General features: G+C 40.2%; 1 protein-coding gene across 3 annotated transcripts in view; it reads left to right on the top strand.

Moving 5' to 3' along the window:
- adgrl1a (adhesion G protein-coupled receptor L1a) overlaps positions 1-13,654 on the top strand; it is a 286,520-nt gene that overhangs the window by 181,779 nt on the left and 91,087 nt on the right. For all 3 annotated transcript variants that reach the window (XM_058050254.1, XM_058050252.1, XM_058050253.1), the window contains exon 7: positions 3,459-3,634. In XM_058050254.1, coding sequence (XP_057906237.1) covers positions 3,565-3,634 — 70 coding nt within the window. In that variant the 5' untranslated portion in view covers positions 3,459-3,564. The remainder of the gene's footprint in view (positions 1-3,458; positions 3,635-13,654) is intronic.

Below are 13,654 nucleotides of genomic sequence, written 5' to 3'. Positions count from 1 at the left end.
CAAAAAATATTTTTTATTTTTTTTTGCCCTCAGGTCCCAAAATTATCCTTGGAATGAATTATAATCTTTTCACTAAATTCAGACGTCACTTTATGTATAATGTTTCTTTTAATGCCGTTAAAAGTGCATTTTTTTCAATGGGAAAAACACAAATTATGCAATATTTTTCAAAGGTTAGCTACAAAGTGGAATATTTGGTTTACCTTGACTGTAACTGCTAGCATTTAGTTTGATTTTTTATTTTATTTTTTTAAAAATCAATTCATTCAGAAAACTTACACTGTTCACCTTCAGGCCAAAACGGTCCGTCTCATAAAATAAATGTTTTGTTTTTTTCTTTTCACTGCATTCAAAGTCTTTAAACAGAATTTTTTATGGTCAAAAAGTGAATAAAAGAAACAGGAAGGGAATGTTTTTAACTCTCTGGGCATTCTTTAATTTTTTTTTACATAAATAAATATTAAATAAGGCCTTAATGTTCTTTTTTTTCAGCATTGGTTGTTTTTTTGTCGTTTTTGCCCTGTATCTTTCTTATGGTGGAGTCTTAACTGCTTTAATTGAGGCAAGGCATGCCTATAGTTGTTTGTATGATGTTGTGGGGTCTTTTGTGACCCCCGGGATGAATCGTCGCTCTGCTCTTGGAGTAATTTTGTTTGAAAAGGTTCACCACTGTTCCATATTTTCGGCATCTGTGGATAACGGCTCTCACTGTGGTTTGCTGGAGTCCTAACGTTTTTTAGAAATGACTTTATAACCTCTTCCATTAATCTCAGTTTAGTTAGGTTGTTTTATCTGTTAATAGTTTAATTTATAGACTGCATTTTGAGTTCAGTTGTGTTGTCAGTGACTAATATTTAATTTTGTTTAATCTGATGCATTTATATAACTGTGCTAAACCTTATTTTGGATTTTTGATACAGACAAAAACAATATTCTTCTCAATTTTGTGTTTAGTTTTGTGTTTAGTTGTGTTGTCAGTGACTAATATTTAATTTTGTTTGATCTGATACATTTATGAAAGTGTGATAAACTTTATTTAGGAATTTTGATACAGACAAAAACAATATTCTTCTCCATTTTGTGTTTAGTTTTGTGTTGAGTTGTGTTGTCAGTGACTAATATTTAATTTAGTTTAATCTGATGCATTTATGTAAGTGTGATAAACCTTATTTTGGATTTTTGATACAAACAAAAACAATATTATTTTCCATTTTGTGTTTAGTTTTGTGTTTAGTTGTGTTGTCAGTGACTAATATTTAATTTTGTTTAATCTGATACATTTATGTAAGTGTGATAAACCTTATTTTGGATTTTTGATACAGACAAAAACAATATTCTTCTCCATTTTGTGTTTAGTTTTGTGTTTAGTTGTGTTGTCAGTGACTAATATTTAATTTAGTTTAATCTGATGCATTTATGTAAGTGTGATAAACCTTATTTAGGATTTTTGATACAGGCAAAAACAATATTCTTCTCCAAAAGGTATCCCTCTCTTAAAAATCCGTTCATAATGAGAGTCAGTGAGGCCAAATTGTCCCGAGGGTAAAAAGTGTAGTCATATAGTACAGTATGAAATCTATTGCAATAGAAGGTTAACAGTGCAGCACATCTATTAGACGTTATTACTGCGTCGTTGCGCTTGTTTGTGTCTGGTCCGCACTCCCCCCCCCCCCCTCGGCCTTGTCCTTTGCTGTCTCAGCTGCTGGTCATTGTCGGCTCTGACAGAAACACCAAAGAAGAAGCCACGTTCTCGCTCTCTGGCTTCGTCATGCTAGTATTCAGCGCACTAATCCGCACGGCGACAACCCAGCAGGTCGTAGCTTTGGGCCGGGCAGTGCCACTAGGGAGATGGGTAAATATCAGAGAAGGTCAGCGCCAGGAGGGGGACTGTGGAGGTGGAAGAGGAGGGGACGCCAAAAGCAGGGATGATAAAGAGATGAGGACGTCCGTGGCATCTTTTGACGCCTCGGACATGAAAGACCTGCACGTTTTTGTTTTTTTTGAAGCGATAAAAATAATTGAAATATAAAAAAGCAAGGCAGGTACATCGATACAATAGATATAGTTTGTGCCATCCATCCAAAAAGGTATAGCGGGTTGGAGGGATGAACACAATCCCCTGAAAGCCACCAACCTGACACTGCAATCAAAAAAACAACACACACACACACACTCACAAAGCGTAGCGTCATGGAGCTCAGCAGGAGGGAACCTCGGCAGCGGTGGCGTCTCTGTCTCTGTTTACCGACGCTCTTTAAGCCCCCAGAGGACCGAAACGAGCTTTACTGTCAAAAAACCGGAGCTAAAGTTCCAGATTGTGATTTATTTCATTAAGCAAATGAGATGTGAGAGTCCTGCGGCACTCCTAACACACACACACACACACACACACACAGAAGAATAGTAGTACTTCCTCCTCTGCACATGAATCGTTGAATATGGCTGCACAACATATGTCGCATGTCTGATTCAATCAAGCGTTCAATCGCTGCAGAGCAGTGACAGCTGTCGCCATGCCGTGCTGCATCCATCAAACGTACCTGACCACCATCCCTGGCTGGTGTGGGCGGGGTCTGTGGGGGGACCTCCCCTTAAAGCCCCCCATATCATATAGTATCATATAGATCAGTCCCAGGGGTACTGCAATAGTGTATTGACCAAAATCTAGCTTTAATAGCAAGTCCTGTTGTTTGCTTGGTCTGTAGCTTTAATGCAAATGAGATACATGCATGTTATCCACTTTCTGCACTTGAAACTGACTACTTTTTTTAAGTCGCACAGCATATTATGTTGTTGGGCTATGTAGACATTTTATATACCAAATGGAAGATTCGACTCTCATGCTTCATCAGGAGAAAAAAGTTTGTTTCTACCATTTTCTGTTCTGTAGTAATCAGCAGTAGAACATAGGAAAGTTTCAGGAAAATATCGGTTCATAACTAAAAAAAGGATTAACTTTCACTTTGATATAAATTTAGCCAAAATGTCCTTTTTGCTAAGGAAAGACAACACAATGATCAAATTTACAGCTTCCATGTCTATAGCTGACTGACTTTTTATTTTAAGATGTGTAGCGAAGCCTGTTTTTTTTTTTTTGTTTGTTTTGTTTTTTTTGTGTGTGTGCGGGTTCATCTATCTGGAGGAGGGTAAGAGGCGGTATCATCTTCCAACTGTGAGTGTTTGAGCGGCTCTTCCCTCATGAAACAGGGTCTAGAGATTTGGTTCCCTTTCACTTCATTATTTTCCCTTGTTATGTACTGTAATGTTACACATTTAGCCATAATCGGTGAATAAAAACAAAATAATCAAAAGTGCAGTTTATCATCTCTGTAGCTGCCTGACAGTCTGCAGAGCTCCAGGTTTTGTTTTGAGATGTGTAGCGAAGCCTGCATATCCCGCATTAACCTCTTCTGAATGACCATCCTTTTGACGTATTTCTCCCTATTTCTGCCTTTCAGGTTCCTGCGCACGAAGAGGGTATAAGCTTGAAGACGTCCCAACCGACCAACCCCGCCGCCTGCTGACCAACTTCACCCCGCCACCCCCACCCTCTCGACATCCATCATGGCTCTGGCGGTCCGCATCGTCTTGATGTGCGCCGTGGCTCTCGGTAACATCGCCCCATCCTCGCAAGGTAAGTCGGGCGATGTAGTGCGTGGAGTTCAAAGCGGGCGCATATTGCACACGCTGCATCCTTGGACCCCCCCCCCCCCCCCCCCCCCACACACACACACACCTTCACCTCTCTGTATTGCAAACGAGCATGTAATATTTACATGTGAGCTGCGCTATGGAGCTTGTAAGCGTATCGACTTGCTGAGCAGGCTAGAAGAAGCACTTGATTAAGCCACACTGAGGTGTAGTGTGTGTGTGTGTGTGTGTGTGTGTGTGTGTGAATGTCAATAACATTTGCTGACCAGTCAGAGCGTGGCGGCGTGGGGGGGTGGGGGGGTCCGTGCATGTAATGCTGCCATATGTGTGACTGCCTACCATAACATATTTCCATTTTATGACTATTGTATATAGTTTTGTGTGTGTGTGCTTTTTACGCCTGGCAGCAGGTGACCTGGTTGTGCTGCATGATGCTGGAGGGTGTATGTGTGTGGATGAGGAGGAGGAGGAGGAAGAGGAGGAGGAGGTGGACGACGAGGAGGAGGTGGAGGGATGCTGGGTGTCCTGCTAGTCGCCTGACACAGAGACAGCAGCTCACCATCTGCTGCAATGCTCCCAGTCAGTGCTGTGCCAAGCAGCCTCTGGGTGATGGACATTTAGCAAGAAGAAGGGGGCTTTTGGGGTGGGTGGAGGTGGGGGGTGGAAGGGGGGTTTACAAAGGAGAGTCGCTATGGTACGGTGCCAGTTGATGAAGCAGTAAACCAAGAGAGGGAGGCTTGGATTTACATTTTTATAGTTTATGCTTGTGTCAGCAGTGGTGTTAGCATTAGCGCATTAGTGCTGTGTTGGTTGTCATTGGACAGGAAGTGGAGGATGCTATGTTTTCCTTTCATTTTGCTCTCTGTTTGTAACATGTTTGGGCCTTTGGTGGTGCTTTTCCTGCAATTTGTTAGAATTCCCCCCCATAAGAAATAATGGAAATTCAATTTATGGTAATGGTAATGGTTTTATTTCATTTGGACATGCATCAGATTACAATGGAGTGCATCACATAATCAGTTCACTGTTCCACATGTCCAAGTTACATAAGTTGTATGTAAACTAAGTTTTTAAGTTAATCTTACTTAATATAACCACAGTTCAATTTAATCAAAACATTTTACATATAAATATATATACATTTTCATATATTATATACTACATATAAATATACATATCCAACAAAAGTACTTAAAATGGAACAACATGTTAAATGAACTTGACATAAGTTATTAGAACTTTTTAAAGAACTTTTAGTATGCATAGCTTAATTTATTTATTAATTTCTTTGAACATTTGGGTTTACACTGTGCATGCGAAAGTGAAAAATACTAATGTAATGGTAATGGTTTTATTCCATTTGAACATGCATAAGATTACAATTGAATGCATCACATAATCAGTTCACAGTTCCACATGTCCAAAAGGAGTAGGAAGAAGCAAAGCTTATTAAATCCTACCCCTCCATCTGGTACTTTTACAATCAGTAACTGTTACATTTGTTCTCTTCCTGCTTTCCTAATATAGTTTACGTTTTTTGTGGGGTTTTTTGTCACGTACCGAAGTATGAGGTGATATGACCATCCAATTACATAATGGGTACCATCGTGGTGTTTAGCACGCAGACCTCACAGCTAGGAGACCCGAGTTCAATCCCACCCTCGGCCATCTCTGTGTGGAGTTTGCATGTTCTCCCCGTGCATGCGTGGGTTTTCTCCGGGTACTCCGGTTTCCTCCCACATTCCAAAAACATGCTAGGTTAATTGGCGACTCCAAATTGTCCATAGGTATGAATGTGAGTGTGAATGGTTGTTTGTCTATATGTGCCCTGTGATTGGCTGCATGGCGACCAGTCCAGGGTGTACACCACCTCTCGCCCGAAGACAGCTGGGATAGGCTCCAGCACCCCCGTGACTCTTGTGAGGATATGCGGAAGAAAATGAATGACTATATGAATGATTTATTGCTATAAGCTGAGGCCCAAAAGTAAAGTGAAAAAAGAAGAATAGAGATGCAGTATAGCCAAATAGAACGGATGTGACAAGAACTTTTTTGAAGGAATGACTGCCGGGCTAATCTGTAGTCATTAAGGAAGCTGCAGGTTCTTTACACTTGACTTCACCACTAATGTGAACGCCTGTTCCTTCTAATATTTACCACCTAATGCTTTGAATTTATAGGCTGGGGGTGTCCTGAGCATATTTAATGTATGTTTATAACACAATAAAATGACAGCTCCAACTTCTTATTTGTTACACTTCACACCACTATTGATGCATTTGACCATAAAATGCTCCGTACTCTCTTTGAACTCTCCTTTACTGCATTCTAATGCTTTACCTGGACCGCCACCCTCCTGCAGGGACTTCCCGACAGAATGCCGCATGTATCCTGACAAAATGTTCCACTGATTGTACATGAATACTAGAGAATACAATGTCGCTCCCATAGTCCATTAGGTTTGCTTAATGTGGCAAACATGGCAGGCGACGGCGGCGGCGGCGGTGGTGGTGTCGGCGGCATACGTGATGGAGCCCCAACGCCCGGCTTTTCATTTAGCATGCGCGCTAACCTTGCTGCAGTGTATGCTATTTCACCACGGTGGCAGCCGAGGCCATTATAAGGCTATTTGTAAGTCATTTTGCGATGTAATACATGTGGCAGGTTTCAATTTGCAAATGTGCTCACGTAGGCTCATGTGCCTTGTTTTTTTTTTTTTTTTTTTTATATACACCAGTGTGTGAACTGGCTTACCAGCTTAATCTTGTGTAATATAACCGTCCTCCCTTTTTCTTCCCTGTGTTTTTTCAATTACATTTTCTATTACTCACATGAGCCTGCATTATTTATGTGGTAGATATACTCAATGGACAATGACACTAATGTGACATCAAGTCAAATGTCTTTGTAGGGCACAAGCAGGACTATAAACACACATACTAATAACTGGTTGGGCCACCCTTAGCAGCAACAACTGCAATCAAGCGTTTGTGATAACTTGCAATGAGTATCTTATAGCGCTTTGGTGGAATTTTGGCATATTCATCTTTGCAGAATTGTTGTCATTCAGTCGCAATGGAGGATTTTTTTTTTAGCATGAAGCCTTTATAAGGTCATGCCACAGCATCAACACCACACCACACCAAGTAGGTCTTAGTAAAAAAGTAGCAAAAAAAAAACCCACACCATCACACTACTACCACAATATTTTACTGTTGGTATATTGTTCTTTTTCTCAATGAGTCTCTTATAGCGCTGTGGAGAAATGTTGGCCTACTCATCTTTGCAGAATTGTTGTCATTCAGTCGCAATGGAGGATTTTCTAGCATGAAGCCTTTTTAAGGTCATGCCACAGCATCAACATCACACCACACCAACCAGTCTTAGAAAAAAAGTAGCAAAAAAGCCCCACTCCATCAGACTACCACCACTATATTTTACTGTTGGTATATTCTTCTTTTTCTTCATGAGTCTCTTACAGCGCTGTGTAGCAATTTTAGGCCCGCTCATCTTGGCAGAATTGTTGTCATTCAGTCGCAATGGAAGGTTTTCTAGCATGAAGCCTTTTTAAGGTCATGCCACAGCATCTCAATAGGATTCAGGTCAGGACCTTGACTAGGCCACTCCAAAGTCTTCATTCAGAGGTGGACTTCCTGGTGTGTTGGTTTAAGTTGGTTTAGCTTAAGTTGATTTAGCTTGAGGTCACCAACCAGGTCTTAAAGTAGCAAAAAAGTCCCACACCATCTCACTACCACCACTATATTTTACCGTTGTTTTTTTGTTCTTTTTTTTCCATGAATCTCTTTTTGGATTCAGATCAGGACTTTGACTAGACCACTCAAAAGTCTTCATCCAAAGGTTGACTTGCTGCAGAAGCTAAGTTGGTTTCAGCTTGAGGTCACCAACCAGGTCTTGAAGTAGCAAAATCACCCCACACCATCATACTACCACCACTATATTTTACTGTTGGTATATTGTTCTTTTTCTCCATGGAAACGTTTTATGGCTAAATTGAAATTAGCGTTTTTGTTCAGTAGTGGTTTTGGTCTTGGAACTCTTGCCATGCAGGCCGTTTTTGCCTTGTGTCTTTCTTACAACAGCCCATAAGTCACTGACCATTTGTATAATAATAATAAAACATGAAAGATATCTGTGTTTACATGTATGACGGCATGTCTTTGAAAGCATTTTGACCAAAAGCCGTAGGGGGCGCCACAAATGTCATTTACAAACTATGGCCCGTCGTCACATGACTCTATATCACTTTTGCACGTCTGATGAATATTGTATCGTAGTCTACTATTGAACCAGGCCAACACACATTCATTGTGGCAATTGGGTAATATTGAAATTGTAATTTTCTTGGCCTCTAATTCATAACAATTGATTTCCTGACAGCCGAGTAGCAATAACATTGAGAGAGAGAGAGAGAGAGGGTGACGGGTGTGCCGCTAACCTTGCTAGCCTGCTGTTGACGTCTTATGTAATTTACTATGCAGTGTGTATACGCCTTGATACTATTGCCTTTTGTTTGCCGCGTCCTTTTTGTCAAGATAGTTTAGTATTTGCGATGGCATTTAGCATTCCTACTGCTGCACAGTACATTCATCAACAAGAAAAATTGTCAATAAATAGTGACAATATCCTCCTCAAAAGCACGTCTGTCTGCTTTATAATCTGTCTTTTTTTTTTTTTTTTTTTTACACGCTTTAAAGAAATATGTGCATACGTGCCTCAAGAAATCTCTCTCCTCTGAAGCGGAGCTAGCAAAGTGCATGTTAGGAATGCATACACGCCTGATGATTGTTTTTAATTTGCATACAAATGTGCATAAATGAAAGGTTAGCATTGGAATAATGAATAGGCATAAATATGTTTAACGCTGAGTTCACTGCTTTTGCTTACTAAAAAAAGGTTAAGGTGGACATGACTCATTACTACCTCCTGTGGTAGAAAGTGGTATGACAGGATTGCTGAATTGATTTCCTGTATTTCATATTTATATTATTCCTTACTTTATTTGTTGATGTATTTATTATTTAATCACTTCATAATCATTTTCCTGTTTGTGTTAGAAAATGTTACTGTTATTGAAGATTTGGCTGCCAAAAGTCTGTCCTCCTTTGATCGTTTATCGCTTTCCTTGCCCGTTTTTCGCATTTCTTTTTTTTTCTTCTTGTCTTTCGCCACCTACCTGCGCCAGGCGGGGGGGCTTGTGGCGGTCTTCAAAGCGCTGGGCTGAGAGCAGTGGATCACACGGTGGACCAGTGTGAGGCAAAGGTTAATGGACGGCCTTTGAGCATATATTGGGAGAGTCGGTGGGGCCGGCAGATGAAGAAAGGGAGAGGCCGTGGCAACATGGCGCCGTGTTCTTTTAAGCAGTCCTTTTTTGTTTTTATTTATTTTTATTTTTTTGAAGCTGACACTCTGCTTGCACACACCGCCCGCGGCATTATTTTTTGTGTTTGTTTGCGGTGTCCATTTTGTTGCTGTGTTTGTGTTTGGATGTATGTTAGCTTGTGTGCATTGATTCAGGCAACACAAACAAACTGGTTCATGAAGGCTAGCAGGCTGTTTGTATAGTCGTGTGCTCGCTGACTTCTTTTCACTCAAGACCTTGCACTGAGCTTCACTTTCACTTCCATACATGCTAGTATTGCTAAAGCTTCTCTTTTATAGTTTTTTACCGTTTTGAAATTGGTCCCGTTCCCCACCGTGATAAGTGTAGTGAATAAAGTAGGATTCCTCATGTATAGCATTAACATTTTAGAGCCCTCTAGACATGAAATAACACCCCTATAGTCACCTTTTACACTCATATTACCCAATAAAGTAGACATTATAAGAGTAAATAAGCCATTTAAAGCTAATTCCTGTGTTGTGGTTTAGTAATATTATGGTGATTATTTTATTCTTATGACTCAGATCATTCAAACATGCAATATAAGCCTGTTACTTTGGCGATCACGTTTGATGCTTGTGTGTCTGACTGGACTTTACAGTAACATTACTGACACCTTGTGACCAGTGTAGAATATTACATATCATTCTTAACGTCTTTGAATGCGTTTTCTGAATGCCTTCTAATTGCGTTTTCATTCATTTAGTCTTTTTCTTAAAAAATGGTTAATTTAAAAGAAAATTTGTTAAAAATTAAAAGCTCAACGTTTGTGTGTTTACGGGTAATAACAAATGTGTGATATTATCACATGTTTTTAAACCTTATTTAACAACAGAAGAAGTTATTGACTTGTGTGATTGGGGCTTATAACAAAAAAAAATCCAATCCTGGGCTCCATGTAAGTCTGCGCTAATGCGGACATACTGTAGCATTGAGTACCCAGCATGCCTTGCAGGCACTTAGTAAATAACAGTATGTTATGTTCTCATAATTATAACTTTATTCCCCTAATATTTTGACTTTATTTTGTGACATTATATTCATTCATTCATTTTCTACAGCTTATCCTCACGAGGGATGCTGGAGCCGATCCCAGTTTTTTCCAGGCGAGAGGCGGAGTACACCCTGGACTGCCTTACAATTGTATTTTAGTTTTTTCTTAAAATATTGTTAATTTAGGATAATTTTTTTGTTTAAATTATACCATATACCAATCCAACCATAAAACTGTTTTTAACTGTTTTTCACAAATTTGTGACATTATCACATGTTTTTAAACCTTATTTAACAACATAAGAAGTTATTGACGTGATTGAGTACCCAGCATGCCTTGCGGGCACTTTGTAAATAACAGTTCCGGCACATGTTTGTGGTGAGCTTAGCTTAGCTTTTGTCGCCCCATGTAAGATGAATGGAAGTTCATTGTCACTGTGTGTTAATTTACTTGTTACGTGTCAGGGCTCTACGTTAAAAACAAAAATGACTTGCCCATGGGGAATCCTTAAGGTGAGAACTACTTGCCCGAACTTGCCCCATGTAAAATGAAAAGTGCCATAATGATATCATATATCAATATATGCTGATAATTCATCAGATAATAGTACTGATGCATTGTATTTGGAGGATGTATGTTAAATACATCTCCACAATTTTCAGACATGCTACCTTACACATCGTAGTCGTAGTAAGCATTGATATTTATAAGTTGTGCACCACAATGAAACATTATTGAATAGACACATTTGTGTACTAGTAAAGTGTTTTTAATCCAGAAAAAAATGCTCAATGGTCAAACAATAATTTGTGAAGCAAAGGTGAGAAAAATACACAGAGAAATTGAACCGCTAGATTTTGCAGCTTGTGCAAAATCAGCATTTGGTATTGGATCTAATGGGTGGTGTTTCATTGTGACCACTTCAAATTGTCACAGCAACGTGATTCACTCACCTGTGCCATCATTTGATTTGCTAACCGCTAATAAAATACTTGTTTAGGAGGCACTGCTTCATCACTTTTTGCTGTTTTCCTTCAGAAGTTGTTGAAGAATTAGACGATGTTGGCAGGGACGCCATGATAGATGTTTTCCTAGTAAAACGATCGCTGATTGGTTGATCGCGAACAAGAACGGGTGTGGGTAAAACGCGGATTGTGGATTACGGACCGCGGTCTAAATAAACGATTCTGATTGGTCCATTTCAAGATTTGCAAGGATTGGTTTGCAAATTACCATCGGAATTACGCAGTACGTGTTTTACCAACACCCAACAAGAACCGCTTAAAAAAAACTCTTGGCAGTACGGCATGCTAAAGTGCACTTGCCCGACGGGAATATTAATGATTGGATTTACTTGCCCGAATTTTGTTTGAACTTGCCCCGGGCCATCGGTACATCGTTATTGTCAAGCCCTGCGTGTTATGCATTTTTCAAACAAGCAGTCGGGTGCCATCTCGTAGATTACTGACAAGCGAGGGTGAGCATATAAAAATTCCAAAAAGATGTCATCAAATCCAGCGCACAAGGTAACAGTGTCTGAGACAGACAAAGCAAGTGGAGGCGTGTTAAGAGCAACGCAGGAAGTGTAAATGTGTTAATGTTTGCTGGTGAATAAAAATTAATTAGGCGTTTAGGTGAAGAAAGCGGTGTTAAAAAGGTTCCCGAATAGCGCGGCGGCGCTCCAAAGATGGGAGCGTTCAACAAGCGTTATACTGCTAAGTGTATTTTATTGCCGTGAACATCAATTTAAGGTCAGGGGGTGCTGGAGTTACCGCACCATGAGCGTTACATACGTATTGCCAACTCGTAAACATCCACTGCTGGAGCCTGGGCATTAACACACCACTCTATCCTACACGCTCACTGTCCACGCAGCCAAGCCTTTGGCCCGCCGTCTAAGGAGGTTAATTAAGTGTCTAATGCAGCGGCAGCGCTGGGCTTTGACACTCATCTCCACTAACAGGTCTCTGGATGCGATTTGCAACTCTTCCAAGTACGCGCACATTTTTCTGACAGCAGCGAACCTCGTAAGGCGCTCGGCCTCGCCCTCTGTCTCTCTTTCGCCTCCATGCTTTCTTTGCCTCTCAGCCTCCGTTCCGCCTTCATCGGCGCTGCCTGGTCTCTCGCGTTCTCCTATTTTTGCCGGTTTTGGCCGTGTTCGTGTTTGGTTTCGGGTAAAACGGAGGAGTCCAAACACATTGAAAAATGAAAGGATGCAATTGGGACACTTTGAGATTTTGTCAATTTAGATATGCTCAGATTTTTTGGGGAATTAGGGCTTTATTCCCACATTATTCTGATTTTTTTTTTCCAAATTGCAACTTTACTGAATCTTTCTCATAATGTAATATATGCTCCCATATACTCCCCTGCAAATTTATTTTTATCATTAGAATCGGTCTTTCTTCTTCTTATTGACTTTATATTTATACTTTTGACTTTATTCTGGTAAAATTACTGCAGATTTTTCAATTTCAGTTTACACATACGTATTTCACAGTTTTTTCAGTATATTATGTTCTCGTAATTATGACTTCCCACATATTTTGTATTTTTTCCCCAAATTGCAACTTTACTGTATGTTTCTCATAATATATATAGTAATGTATGCTACTATATACCCCCTGCAATTTTTTTCCTTTTTATCCTTTTAATATTTTGACATTATTCTGGTAAAATTACTGAAATTTTTCAATTTCATTTTCCACATATTTCACATTTTTTCCAGTGTATTATGTTCTCATAATTATGACCTTATTCTCCTAATATTATTACTTTATTTTGTGACATGGGACAGGGTCATGGGGGATGCTGGAGCCTATCCCAGCTGACTTTGGGGCAAGAGGCAGGGTACACCCTGGACTGGTCGCCAGCCAATCACAGGGCACATATAGACAAACAACCATTCACACTCACATTCATACCTATGGACAATTTGGAGTGGCCAATTAACCTAGCATGTTTTTGCAATGTGGGAGGAAACCGGAGTACCCGGAGAAAACCCACGCATGCACGGGGGGAGAACATGAAAACTGATGGAATTGAACTCTGGTCTCCTAGCTGTGAGGCTTGTGTGCTAACCACTCAATCAGTGCCTTGAAATATCAGTCAAATTCACCAAAAATGTCCGGCATCGAACGAGTTAAGTTGAGTTAAGCTGACTGATGTCACATGACATCTCCAAAGTGATGTTTAAAGTAGGGTAATGCATGTGATCGACCCGCAGTACCCACGTAATGGACACACTTGCGCCATTGCGTTTTCCTCACACCAGTCTAAATCTAACTGAAAAGTTGTAAGACTGGAATCGGTTATTTTGGTTCCTGTCACAACTTCACCCCAAATTTCATACATGGAGAAGTGAAGTGTAAAAGCGGGCTTGACTTTGACTTTGCAGCTCTGTCATGCCTGCTACAGTTTCCCTGCTGCAGTTGATCGGAGACACAATGTGCTGCGGCTCCTGTGATTGGTGCTGCAAACAAAGTTGTACACGGCCTGTAGCACAGCTCGACTCCCTTGGGAGGAGGAGGAGAAAAAAAAGATATTTTACACCGGTTGCATCTCATACTTGGACGGACTGATTTTTATTTTAGGGCTATGCAACCCCC

The sequence above is a fragment of the Doryrhamphus excisus genome, chromosome 15 (genome assembly GCF_030265055.1).
Source record: "Doryrhamphus excisus isolate RoL2022-K1 chromosome 15, RoL_Dexc_1.0, whole genome shotgun sequence".
In the NCBI taxonomy this organism is placed as follows: domain Eukaryota; kingdom Metazoa; phylum Chordata; class Actinopteri; order Syngnathiformes; family Syngnathidae; genus Doryrhamphus; species Doryrhamphus excisus.
The sequence above is the reverse complement of the archived record's forward strand: the minus strand, read 5'-3'. Positions and strand labels throughout refer to the sequence as shown.